This window comes from Pygocentrus nattereri, chromosome 16 (genome assembly GCF_015220715.1).
Source record: "Pygocentrus nattereri isolate fPygNat1 chromosome 16, fPygNat1.pri, whole genome shotgun sequence".
NCBI lineage: Eukaryota > Metazoa > Chordata > Actinopteri > Characiformes > Serrasalmidae > Pygocentrus > Pygocentrus nattereri.
Genome location: NC_051226.1, coordinates 15,096,428 through 15,110,344, shown reverse-complemented (window position 1 = coordinate 15,110,344; position 13,917 = coordinate 15,096,428). Strand labels below are relative to the sequence as shown.

The 13,917-nt window shown below is 40.8% G+C and overlaps 1 protein-coding gene across 2 annotated transcripts in view; it reads left to right on the top strand.

Annotated features, from left to right (window-relative positions):
• Window positions 1–1,210: 1,210 nt before the first annotated feature.
• The window catches only part of nectin3b (nectin cell adhesion molecule 3b), a 78,073-nt gene continuing 65,366 nt past the window's right edge, over window positions 1,211–13,917 (top strand). For both annotated transcript variants that reach the window (XM_017718070.2, XM_017718069.2), the window contains exon 1: window positions 1,211–1,330. In XM_017718070.2, the coding sequence (XP_017573559.1) occupies window positions 1,237–1,330 (94 nt within the window). In that variant the 5' untranslated portion in view covers window positions 1,211–1,236. The remainder of the gene's footprint in view (window positions 1,331–13,917) is intronic.

Sequence of the window (13,917 nt, the reverse complement as noted above, 5' to 3'; positions counted from 1 at the left end):
TATGCAAATGTAGCCATTTATTTATTTTTCAACATGTTGCATTGCCCCTAGGTGTGAGTGTTAGTGTATGTCTGTCTGTCTGCCCTGCATTGGACTGGCGACCTGTCCAGGGTGTATTCTGCCTTCCACCCGATGACCGCTGGGATAGGCTCCAGCACTAACCCGTGACCCTGAGGAAGAAGCAGCTTAGAAAATGTGTGTGTGTGTGTATTTATTTTCCAAACAACCAGTGAACCGACATGTGTCTTCTGAGGTTTTATATGCAATATTGATGATGATAAAAAAACTGGTAAATCTAAAAAAAATATGCTTTGTGGGGGATTTTTTTTATTTTGCCTCACAGCCTGCATGAATACCCCTGTCTTATAAATATGATTTAATCTATAAATGAATCTCAAAACGATAAAACACTGTATGTACGTAAACTTTGTGAGAGAGCTTTAAAGTCCTTAATCTCTTTGGATGTCTGATTCCTATCTGAATGACTCTGATTATATCTTAAACATTTAATTATACAGAAATGTTGCTACATCAGTAAAAGTCCCATTTAACAGAAAGATAAAAGGTAACAGACTAAAAATATTTTGTACTACGTTTTGGAGAAGGCCATTGTTTAGCTGAAGCAAGCAGCGAGTGTTTACATCAATGGTGTGCAGCACCTTTCTCTGACCCACAATGCTGGCAATATAACGTCCTACAAGACGAAGGTTTTGAGTAGCTAGTTGGAATTTGGGTTAACTCACAACATTTAAAGTATTTTTACAGAGAACTGTCCGTTTCTAAGAACCGAACAAAAGGCCAGATAGCAACTAAAGACGTACGGGTCTGCAAAAATGCACGCAGATGATGTTTAATGACAAAAGATGCTAACTGTTGGGCCCACAAGATAATCGAAAACAATCGGTTGAATCCATTTACCAAAAACAACATAACCATGGGAGATGAGGGCTTCATGTAAACCCATCGTTGCCCTTCATCACAGTATCTGTGTCTTTTTCACAAATAGGGGTAAACTGTATTGCTTTGCCTAGAGGATAAATAATACTCGGTTCGATCCATTTGTTGAACACAACGGGTTCAAATCTGTAGAAGCGAACAGGCGGTGTACCAGGTGAGGCGGAGCACCCCTGTTTCATCAGGCGCAGTGGTACAGCCCAGTATCTGCCTTGTCCCTATGGAGTTGTTGCTGAGGAGCTTTCAGAGTTTCGGAGAGAGCGAGGGAAGGCGGGCGGTGATATGGCGCTAAGAATGACTGCCCATTATCTCAGGAATAACCCGACTCAACCCGGGCTTAATGTTAAAGTCCTGCTTCTTCTTTGCATCGCGTCTGGTAGGTTTTGTCGCTTACGTTTTTAACTAGACAGCATGTCATCTGTAGAGTTGTCTGGCAAACTGTAAAGTTCTCCGTTAAGTTAGCAAGAAACAGCTAAGTTAGCGTCCCCCAACTCAACTCCAGGGGCATCGCCTGGGCTGCACAGCGTTTGTGATTTGCCTGCTCCGTTACACGTGCTTGAACTCACGAAGGGCTAAATAATAAGCCAAACCAAGTGTGTTAGACTTGGGAAAACACAAAGCGTGCAAGGCTGTGGTTCCTTTTCAGTCAGTCTGGGGAACGCTGGAGAGTGATGCTGTACAAGATCGATTCAGAATCGTCCTTCTTAAAAAGTTCACAAAAGCGAGTCACTAAAGCCGCCGTTGTATATACCGTTAAAGTTAACCTAGCTATCACAACCTTGTTTGATCTGTTTAAGCGGGACGGCTCCGACTGTTTCTCTCTGCTTGGTGAAAATTTCTCCTTCTTTGTCCGCAAACTCCGTAAGCTAACGTTTATGTAGCTTTATATGCGGTGGAATCCCGCGGCTGCCATGGAAACGATCCGCTACAAGCTAGTGCGGAGCGACAGGGACGTTAGCGTTAGATATGAATATCTACGCCTGTCTGGGCAGAAAATGGTCTGCAACACTTTGTTTTGAGGCAGGTATTGTTTTCCAATGTTTACATTCACGACTTTTTTTTTAATCCAAAGCGTTGGCAAAGCTACTTTCAAACCATACAATTCTTTAGACGTGCATAGTTCGGTTTAGCGTTTACACAGCGTTAGTTAGCCAACCTTGAGATGTGTATAGTGAGTTTTGTTAACAGATGTAGCTGGGCATAAGTGATATCTGTAAATTGGACCGAACCCCAAGTTCGGTTCCACTGACGTGGTTTGTCGTTGGATAACATTACTGTGCGGCGTCTTTGAACAGCCCGAAGTGAGATTTTTTTTGTTTACCTAACTAAAAAGACAGATTCTGTTGCATTCTTGAAACGTATCTTCATGTTTTGGACGCTTATGTAATGTGGTTCTGTTCCAGAAACAATACCAAAAGTTTAGCCTGGTTTCATCGCCTGGAGTGAGCTTTTTTGGTTGTTTTTTTTTTTCCGCATACACGTTAGGACTCCACCTGTCACGACTCCAGTAGCTGTCTGTAAGGAAGCCTCAGCTGGTTTGTGTGGTATTCTCAGCTGTAGGGTTTAGTGTAGCGTGGACTGGACGGTCCAGCTGCCTAGACAGTGTCGCGTCCTTGTGCCCGATCGATTTCTCCTTGGCCAGGCTCAATTCCTTCATTGTCAAGCCGTGTAGGCTATTCCCCTGCCTGCCCGAGGTTTATTAGCATGGAGGGGGAAACAGTGTCGCCTCTGTGTGCACGCCACGCTGTTAAAGGTTTAAATAAACATTTGGACGGTGATAAGACGTTTGCAAGCAATCCTCAATTGAACTAGTAGCTGGAAGGGTCGAGAGGTATTTGGTGGCAGAGTATGCCTGTGCTGTCACTGGTAACAACAGTTTAATTGGTCTTTTTGTAAACTAATATTTGCCCTATACAGCCTTTGCCTCTCTCAGGGACAGTGGTAAAATGTGTACTGCTGGTTGTAAAGGAGGGGGTCAAAGGTCAGGACAGCCAGAGCCAGTGTCTCTGCTGGGGTGACCCTGCGTCCAGCAGGGTCGCCACTGTGGCTCCCTCCTGCAGGTACTCCGTGCATGTGTGGTCAGTAGTTGCTTTAGTATGACTGATGGCAGCAGGGGAATAAGCACCAGGAGCAGCAAAGAACAACAGTTAAAATACCATGCAGGAGCTGAGGATTAGTCCTGGTATTCTGCTCTCTCTCTCTCTCTCTCTCACTCTCTCTCTTTCCCCTCATGCGGTGATGGATTGTGCCCTTGTACTCTCAGTTACTTGCATTTGTCTTAATTTTGAATCAAATAGGGTTATTTGTTTATTCTCCCATCAAGGATGTCCAAAGCTTTGTAGTCACCCTTTGTTATCAGTACATTTGGCTTCTTTTAAGGTGTAACCAATGCTGGCACCACTGTTTAATTACACATTGTGTGTAATCACCACATAAAGGTATTGCCAAATGAATGGAACAGCAGCTCATGAGTCTAAGGTCACCATGCCCATTGCCAAGCATCAGCTAGAGGGATATAAACTGCATTCCACTGTGCTGGAGTGGAATTTGTGATCCAGAACTATTCAACCAATATTAGTACCTGACCTCACTAATGCTCTTCTGGATGAATGCAGTGAGATCTGTACAGCACTATTCCAACAAGCTGTAATGCCTGGGTGTGGTGATCTTAGGCTGTTACTGCAGCAAAGTGGGAATAAACTCCCTTTTCTTACCATTCATTTCAGGAGAAATGTTGGATGAGCAGGGGTCTACAAATTTTTTGGACTTGTAGGGTTGGGTCCCCGGATTGCGATAATGCCTAATCCTGGACTTTACAGTATTCTTAATGGAGGATCTTTATTAAAAGGATAGTGTAGTCCAGGACGAGGTTTAATTTCTCTTCTGTGAACCAACCTGTGGTGTAGTTCCTGCTAGTACTTTCCTAAAGACTGACCTTGACTACACTTTTGTCATATGACAATGAAAATTTACTTATCAGGTTAACTTTGGAGAAAATGCACATCTGAACTTCCTCTTAGCACTTGCAAAACACATGGGACCTCAGAGGTCATTTCAGAATTAACATGAACTGGCTGCCAGAGAGATGAACTTGCAGTGCCGTCATTTTTGATTTCCTTGTGTCAGTCTTTCCTTCCTTATTTGACTCATTCTCATCGCTTTCTTCTCTCCTTTTTTTCAGATCGATAAAAGCACTAAAAGGTTACATGGGAATTGAGACATTAGTGGTGTGGGCTAACTCAATCCTTTCAGCACTGCTTAAATCACTTGGCCTTCTGTACCCGTCCCCATTAACAGCACTTTCATGTGGTTCCTGTATTTTCGTGATGGTGTCATTAATGCATTGCATGATATGGTTTTGGAAGGAAGTATGAATTTAATAGTCATTAGATCTTAGTGCAAGATAATGCTTGGCAAATGGTGGTCACAGTCTTCTACTAACAAACAAAACACCAGGTAAACCAAGTACTGTACACATGAAATACTGCTTCCCTTCTCATTCTGCTTTATGTATGCATCAACTATGCTTTGCTGGGGAGGAAAAAAAAGAATGGTGGCTTGACTTTGCATCTGGAATGTGTTGTGTTCCCCAGTTGTTGGATCAGAGATGTTTCCACTCTGTAGCACAGGGCATACCACTTTGAGAGGGGGTTGAATAATGAATGACCTCTTTATATAGACTCTTTCATCTGGGTTCATGAGAGCTTACCGGGAGATGCGGGCTCTTTAGCAGCTCACCTTTTCTTTCAACCACAACTCGACTACCGTTTTACCTTTCTGCAATTATGTGGAACCTTGCAGTCTGAATCGCATGAGTGGCTTTAGTGTACTTCTGACGAATAAGCTAAATGTAAATCAGAATTGCATTTGTGGGTCACTCTGTACTTTGATGGACTGCTGGTCTTTGCACCTCCTTTATTTATTATATCCACCTCTTATTGTTGCTGTACCTGCCAAATTAAATATCTGTTCAATTATGTCTTTTTTTTATACTTATGTAAATATACTTTTTCCAGGTTAATGCACACTTATTGTTAATAATTGTATTGTGCAAAATTGTAAAGACAACTGAACAATATATTAACAACACTATACAAATGCAGCAGATTCTCAGGGTCCACCAAAAACAGTGATAATGTTGTATGTGTGTGTTATGTCTGAATTTCTTAAGTCATTTGTCTTTTATGTAATTTTGAGTACAATACACTTAAATCTATGAAGTTGGTAAATATAAAAAAGAGCAGCTCCCAACGAGCTGCTCACGTGTCATCTTCTGAAACAGCTGACTAAGGGGCTCAGCCCTGCAGGTGTTTCTAGAGGTTTCAGTGCTCAGGTAAAGGATTGCTCCAACAGATTGGTTGTTCGTTCGTATTACTCTTTTATGCCTGCTGCTTCGTTTGGAGGTGATCGAGGGACTGCTCCAATTTCATTTGCAACTTCGCTGACTCAACCATTCAGCTTCATGGTATAACATTAACATGTTATGCACTGTTTGTACATCGCTTTACCAGCACTAATTTTGGGTGTGCCAGTTGATGTCTACTAGGGTGACCTCTACAAAACCTCTACAGTGGACATTGACAATAAAAGTTTGCTGACACATGGACATTTTTAAATAATGCCAAAATTGGTTCCAAATCAATGCCAAACCTCTTTTCTATGCATTTTATGATTCTTTAAAGAATCATTTTTTTAGTGTGAATAAGCTTTTTAACTTTAATGTTAAGGTTCTATAGCAATTATAGTGAGGTTTTTTTTCCTTGAACCAGACATTATTTTTAAGAAGCATGTAACCATCAGATTTAATGCCTAGAGCTTCTTTGTATGTCCATATCCTACGGTGTATTATTCAGGAGCTACATGGAGAGCAGAGCAATATGAGTTATTTTGTTATAGAAGTGTGGAACAGAAGTTGGACCTGTATGGGTCTGTGGAGGTTAAGGAGCTATGGGTTAGGGGCTTTGGGTTATAAATTCTTAGAGCTTTCCGAATAAGTCATAGCGCTATAGCATGGTCCCGCTATAATTAAAGCTCTCTTGGCGGTGACCAGTTATTTTAGTGTAGTGTAAATCCTTCATTAGAAGTGTATGTAGGTTCATCTTTCTGCCGCCGTCCCCTTGTTGCTACTTTTACCTCTTAGTTGTCCTTTTCTACCAGCACATGAGCGCTCTTTCTGTGGTGTGCCCCGTTCCTCTCTAACCCCCCACCATGCACATGTATACACTGAACAAAAACAACTTGTTTAGTTTTAGTTTTCCATGCAGAGCTGTGGCAGTGTAAACAGTGAGCAGACACAATGCCCTTCAGTCTGCTCTTGTCTCTTAGAATTGCCCTAGGTGTTTTGGGAGTGAAGAGTCTGCCTTTAGTCCAGACAGATGAATTTCAACTTTGTCTGTCTGCTACCACAGAGTAAGAAAAGAACATGCCTGTCGTGCTGGATTGAGTTTCTTTCCACAATCTGGAAGGATTTGAGTACAAAAACAGTTGTTTATCTCTGCACACATAAGCCTTTGTGAAGAACAAAAGTGGGCAAGTTTCTCTGAACTGATTTGTTTCCATGGATCAAGAGGGATTTTAGAATTGTGACATGGCTCGATTTAAAATATGAATATTGAGTCAAGAGACTAGCTGGTCCAGCATGCATGTAGATGCTTTAGAGCTTTGGGGTCCATTCCTCTCTTTTTTGGTGCTTGTCTGACACAAATGCTGGGGGGAAAAAAAGAGGATTAAAGGCGAGTAATAATGGAAAGGCCAGCTTAGTGTTACTGTCTGTGTGTGTGTGTGTGTGTGTGTGTGTGTGTGTGTGTGTGTGTGTGTGTGTCTATGGGTTGATTTTGCGTCTACTTGTTTGTGTGCATGCTTCTGGATGATGGGAGTATGGTACTGATGTTAAAATGAGTGATAGAGTAGAAGCACACAGTGATCTGTCTTGATTTTATCTCCAGTATTATTCTTGGAAATACCCTGTCAAAGCTGTTTCAATCACTAGAAAACGCCAGCGCTTCTCCTCAGAGCTGAACAGCTGCATCTCTGTGGGTGGGAGACAGGCCTTATATCCTCTCATTGTTTTTGGGTGTCCTTGACATGTCCACCTCTTGCCTTCTTCCTGACCTCCCTCTGGTAGTGGTAGTGAGTGGCTGTTGGATTCGACAGTGCTGTCATGATTATTTGACGAATAATTGAGTGATTTGGAGGAGTCTTAAAAGGCCAAACATTAAAAAATGAACTTTAACTAAACTATGTATAGCCTTTTAAAGATTTCCAGAATACTTCATTAAAGGTTACATTTGTGAGCCCTTAAAAAGACTTCAATCAAAACATTTTAATAAGGACCCATAAAAAGTACATATGAATGTGTGTGTCAGTCAGGTTCTGTTTCTTACTGTGTCAGAAGACTGGTGGGGGTATTTCAGATATGTATTATTTTCATGCAGAATTTGTCAACTAATCATTGTTGATCTGTTTAGCAGATGGAAAAGAGTTTTCATTAATTTTTAGTCAGTTAATCTGAGAATAATTTTAGCCAATTAATTGTTAGAGCCCCGTTACTAAATACATTACTCTTCTTTTAGTTATATTTATGTATATTGTCAGCAGCCTCTCTGATGCATGGTTTTAATGAAAGACTTGGAAGTGCTTGAAAAGCTGGGAAGAAATGAGACAGCACAAGAAACTGAGAGGGTGATTTGGTTAAGAAGTTGAGTTATGTGTCATTGCATGATGTAATGCCACCAAAGGCAAAACAGTCATGTATGGATCTAATACTCCAACATATTCCTGCCTAGGAACTGTTTTGTGTCTGTTTTCTTGGCTAGGTACTAGCTTTGTTGCCATGGCGTCCTTGTGCTATTTGGCGAGTCCCATTCACGGCCAGGCCTTGTTTTGTTCAGCAGCATTCTGTCCCAATTACCATCCTCTCCTGTGCAGTCGCATAGGCCTCTGTCATTCTAGTGTCCCCATCAATAGAGATTTCGTCATCCATTTTTGGTATGATGCATACTGTCCCAGTTCTCTGAATTTTTGCTGCATTGTGTGGAGGTTTAGGCTATTTCGGAGACTGCTCCGGGACAGATGAAAGTCCCTGTGCTCCTACAGAGAGGCTGGAGCACGCACACAAAGAGCTGTTTGTTTGTGGGACGTTGTCAGTTTCCACTCTCTCTTTGTGCCTGCCTGCAGCCCTGGAAGTTTTTAATGAGGTGTCTGGTAACTTTAATGGCAATGTATGATAGAGCACTGAAAGTTAACATTTCCACTTAGTGATTGTGCATATTATCATGTGGTCACTGAATTTAAGAGAAGTCATGCTAATTTGCCACATCACAGCCTTAGCTTTGGAATAGTGCATGCAGTATTAATCAGAATCGGTATCCTCATATTTTCCGAAAGTTCCAGCATCAGGTTATATGTAAATTTGCTTTAATAATGTAAAAGATTCCAAAACAGTTTGACGCACTCAGCAGGTTACATACATTGCAGTTAAAGGAATGTTTCCATGAAAAATCAAATTTACACAACTTACCCCAGGTGGAGGCAGTCAGCCAAGGCATGCCTGGTGTCCAATGTTTGCTTCTTAGCAGTGGCTAATCTTGGTAACGAACAAAATAAATCGTTACCCAAAAAATTTCCATAAATACATCCCCAAAACTTCTCAGGTAGAAGCAGCAGGCCACCATTTTGGACAATATTATGCTTGTGATTTTATGTTTGTATTCATAAACATATGTCCGCAATTAGAACATTGAAGATTTAGTTGTTTAAGAAAGAATCAGAAATCTTGAGCGTAGTCAGTAGCATTCATATTAACTGCATGAGTGCTTGCTTATCGAAGAATACGAATTCAGCACAATGACTGTCATAACTGTGTTTAGCTAAACAGAGAAGTTTTGTTTATTTGTATAGTTTGAAGCATGTTGTACTGTGCCCTAAACCACACCAACAGGTATGGGCAACCTTAATGAAGATCAGAATGAGGCTTGAGTGGATGGAGAGAGACTGTATTTGGAGAAACATTTGAAGTTAACTTTGTAGCTGCAAAGCTTTTTTTTGCAAATTTGAAGACTGAACATGTCTTGGCTGGTCAACTACATGTGTGGAAAATTGTGTACATTTAATTTTGAGTAAAATAATTTATTTGCTTTTTGCTCATTACAGTAGTACAAAGCTAAAGACTAAGTGGTTTTTCATGTAATTGTACTGATAAAATAAAAATCAATATTATGAGACACCAATACCGGTATAGACGATATCTCCTAACATTAACTATGAATATGCATTTTAGGCTGGTCTACATCTATATGAAGCATATGAGTACTGTTATGTGAATGTATTGGGTTGTTTCTTCCCGCTCCATCCATTTTAAATGTGTATTTACTGATGCTTGCTGTGTTGGGATTTGACAGCCTACTCAGGCAGTTTTGAAATGCCTGGAATGTGTGGATTAACACTTCTACTAAGAACATTCTCTTTGCTAGCTTAGATTGTACTGCAGCTTTAACCAAGCAGAAAATGCCTCTACTTCCTCCAGCAGTGTATGCTCAGAATGTGCTGTTAATTATTCAAGACCATGGTTAACCAAAGGTGTTTGACTGATGGCCTCCCCCTCAGCTCAGTTGCTCTCAGCACGCTGCTGCTGCTTTGTTTTCGCTTTACCCTGTTTCGCTTCATTTGTCATTAGTGATCGCTCTCGGATCCAACACTTAGGTGTATCATTACTGACCACTAGTCCTTGCAGGCTTGTTGATGAGCCGACGCAAAGTGTCAGGACCTGCCTCACACAGGTTCTCTCAGTCTCTTCTTTTGTCAGTGTCTTGGGTGTAAAGTATATTGCCCATCTTATTTTGTGGGATAGCCTAACTCTGTGTCTCTGCTGGACCCTGTATGGACTAATGCTCTATTGAGATATAGGTCCATTCTGCTTAACATGCTTAACTGTGGAGCTTAGAATTGTACAGTTGAGTTTGGTCAGGTACAGTCAGGTATGGCCATCATTTGTCAAATATTTTGGCCTGTGTAAGGTTCAGATTTAAAGTTCAGGTTTCTTATAGCCAGTCTTATTCCTTTTAAATAGCAAAAAAAAATTGGCCTGCATTTACTCTTGCTTTGATTTTTCGTCATTTGTACTTTTGGACCAGTTACAGGAAGTTGAGGTAGATTGTCACCCATTAAACTAAGAAGAAAAAGAACTGGAAGAGAAGTAAAATGAGCTGTGATGGCACATGGGGAGAGGAGGAGGTGAAATATTTCTCTTTATAAGCAACAAAGATGGGAGTGTCTACTTGATATATGCACTGTCTTCACTTCAGAAAAAGAGTAGAAAACTTGTCAATACATTTAATTTGCCAATCATTTTATTGACACTGACTACCTTGTTGCTTTAAAGGAATGCAGTGTGTTATTAGAATAGTCATTATCAGCTTGATTTGAGCCACAGAGATCAGTAAGCGCCTTTTAGGGTGCTGCCGTACTTCAGAAAAACATTGACTGACGTCAGGGATTCAATCAGGACTAAATTCACTGAAAAATGAAAGTAATGTAAAACGAATTCTGTCCAAATAGTGTTTAAGCTTAATCTGGGTTTGGGAAACCAGCTGTTAATCTCTGTCCTTGAAACGGAACCTGTGTCTGGTCCTGGGCTACGCTTTCCTTGCAATGAAGAATCTCCAGTAAGAATGCTTTGTAGAAGAGGACTAGGGTTTAGTCTCAGTCCGGAAACCTGACCCATATTAGTTTAGCTGCTGATTAGACCCCCATCTTGGTCCCTTAGATGTCTCAACTGAAAATCCTTCTGGGTCGTTGGTGCATATGACTGCAAATGTACTCAGTTATAACATATGCTTTATCATTTTCCTAAAAAATGTCAAGTATGACACGACTGACTGTCCCCACTCACCCTGGCCGGAATGCCTACAGTCGCACTAAGCGTGTGGATCCTGGCCGCTCTTTTTACTGTGCTCCGGTGATGGAGCACTCACTGTTTTTCTCATTCCGTCATTCCAGAACACACATGCTCAGAAATGGGCTTCTGGCACAGCATGCAGAAGGAGGAGTGCTTTATTGGTGTCCTTTTCATTCAAATGCAGTGGAACATTTTTGAATGGCTGTAATTACAGCGGATGGTGTGCCTCTTGCGGAAGCTGTCTGTGCCATTCTCCATTTTAAATGGGTTCAGTCTGGGGTGGCAGATACCTCATCATGTCATAATGTTGCTGGCAATGTGAAAATTAGCTTTGCCATTTAACAATGAATTAACTTTGAATCTGAAGTGGTCTACCCGGTGATCAAATCTGCACAGATGTGTAATCTGAGGACAGGGTCGCACTCTCCTTTTTGGAGTGAACCATTTGTTCAGTCAGTACATCAGCAGTGTAGTAGAGCCTTGAAGGCAGTACTGAGTGACAGGTGTCTCCATAAGATGAATGGAAGTGTATGCAGCCTTTACTCTGAAACATGGGAGACTTGGTATGTTTCCTAGAAGTATACAAGAATTAGGAGTATTAAACCAGATGAGCAAAAAAAAACATGACGAGAGATAAATTGTTACATTTTGCTTTTGCAACTGGCTTTAACAGTTGGCTTAGAGAAATGACTTGGGGAAAAATAAACTTTTAGCCATTATCTCCCATTAGTGTATAGCAGAGACTCACTTGCTCATTTTGTTAGACCAGAGAGCTTTAATTCCAGTCCTGGAGGGCCAGTGGCCAGCACAGTTTGTTGATTTTCTTTGCTCAAACGCTCCTCTGTTAATTTTCAGGTTTAGTAGATGTTTGAGCAGGGAAATTGCCAAATTTGCTGGATACAGGCCATGCAGTATTAGAACTGAAGTACCCTGATTTAGACTCTCTTCTGTGACTGCTTTGCTCACTTTGCTCACTTTGCTCACTTTTTGATATTTCTGATTCTTCTGCCCGAATTGGAGTAGGGCTGTAGGGTTACTCTTTGGATGATAACATGGGAGGGTAAAATCTGAAGGTTTAAAAATGGCCAAAGGAAATCCTTAGGTTTTTGTGTCTGATATGTATCAGAGTGAGTTGATGAACTAACACAAGCCAGTACAACGCTGGATGGAGATAAGGACTTGTACACAATTGTACACAAAACACCTGAAATGCAAACCGAGCATCAGAATGGGGACGACGGGTGATTTAAGTGGCTTTAAACGTGGCATGGTTGTTGGTGCCAGACGGGCTGGTCTGAGTATTTCAGAAACTGCTGATCTGCTGGGATTCCCTGAGTTGTTAGTATTTATATTCGCTCTGTCTTGTCATGATGAAATGTCAGTCGTGAATATTTGAGTAGCATATACCTGACTAGTGATTGCAATATTTGAATATGGGCACCTCAGATAATTGACCATGTACTCACGTACCCATACTAATCCTTAATTTAAAGACCATTCAGACCAGTTTAACAACCATGAGTCAAACCTTCTAACAGATGAAGTATGCAAAACGACTAATGGGAATTGATTTGTGATAAGCCATACAGATTAAATTTATTGGACATTCGTTGTTTTTGCGTGACACTTGGTGCCCATCCAAGATGGCAGCATTTAATTATCAAACTACAGTGGGGAAGCAAGAACTAAATGCAGTTAAGGTAAAAAATAAATAAATAAATAATAAAACTGGTTTTAGTACAGTGAACATCCATCCGTCCATTCATTTAATATACTGGTATACCAATTTTGCACTGGAGCTGTATAAATACAACAGGAGCTAAAGCTTATAATGTGTTAGCTATATGAAATTTTAAGAAGTAAACTTCAGACACCAAATGTGTATTTTGACTGAGTGAATTGGGGGCGAGGGTAAAAATTTTATTTTATTTACTTTTTACTTTTTCCCTCTGAATCATCAATTTAAAGACAGCTTTTAATAAAGCAAAATTCTCTTTTGGATGCGACTGAAGCATCAGATTAGTTCACTACTAATAGGGTTATAGCTAGTTGCTAGCTGTCTAGTAAAGCTCACTTGTGGGTACTGTACCGACTGAATGTTAATTATGAGTGAAATATGAGTGAATAGATTATTTAATATTTTTACTGACATTAGTTAATCTACTGCTCCATCATTCCATGATTCATCACGGCCACTTTATTTGTTAAAAGCTCGGCTGTGCCATGTTTTATGATGTCTCCCAGTGCAGGAAGTAAAATAATTGTTGATGATAATCTGAATTCAGTTTTAGCTACAGTTCATAAAACATCTCTGCAGGCTGCATGCCTCCCAGTTTGGGAACCGTTGATGTGGAGTACCCTACTCAGTCTTTCTTTTCTTTTTATGCTGCTGTGTCTCTGAGGAAAAATGCTAAGACTCTTGAGTCCCATAGCCCACACAGTGTGGCTGCCTCCTTTTGCTCTTTAATTAGTCAGTTCCCCTAGAGCTGCTAAATTGGGACTCATAAAAACAGGTCTTTTTTGGCATAACTACAAGTATGTGTTTACATGCTATCAGAGCTGTTCCTCTCCTTTTTTCAGAATGACCACACACTGGTCACTTGTTTATTTTTATGTTTTTATGTAAATAGTATTGTCTGTAGCTGCTTTGTTTGTGGACCCCTTTGACTGTTCTTGTATATAGATTCATAAATGAAGAATAGAGTTAATCTTTTGAACATGACTGTTTTGAAATCGGTCTACATCAGTTGAGATTGAGTCATCACTGGCTTTGCTCGCTTGCTCACTCGCTTGTTCACTCAGCCCACCCCAGTTCTCATTGCTTCATGTCTGAGATCAAACCAACCCATTCTCTCTTGTCTGCTGGGAGATATTCCTGTGTGGCCGCAACTTTGAAGCTACTCTGCACTGTTTTAAAAAGCAAATTTCCAGTGTTCCAGTGTGGCCAGAGCTGTGCAAAGTGTGATAAAGCTATGTGTACGTATGTGCACCCACCCCTTCCTGCCCTTGTCTTTGGGATGTGGACTTTGAAGGGGATTTTGGGAAGTTATGCTAGACAGCAGGCAACC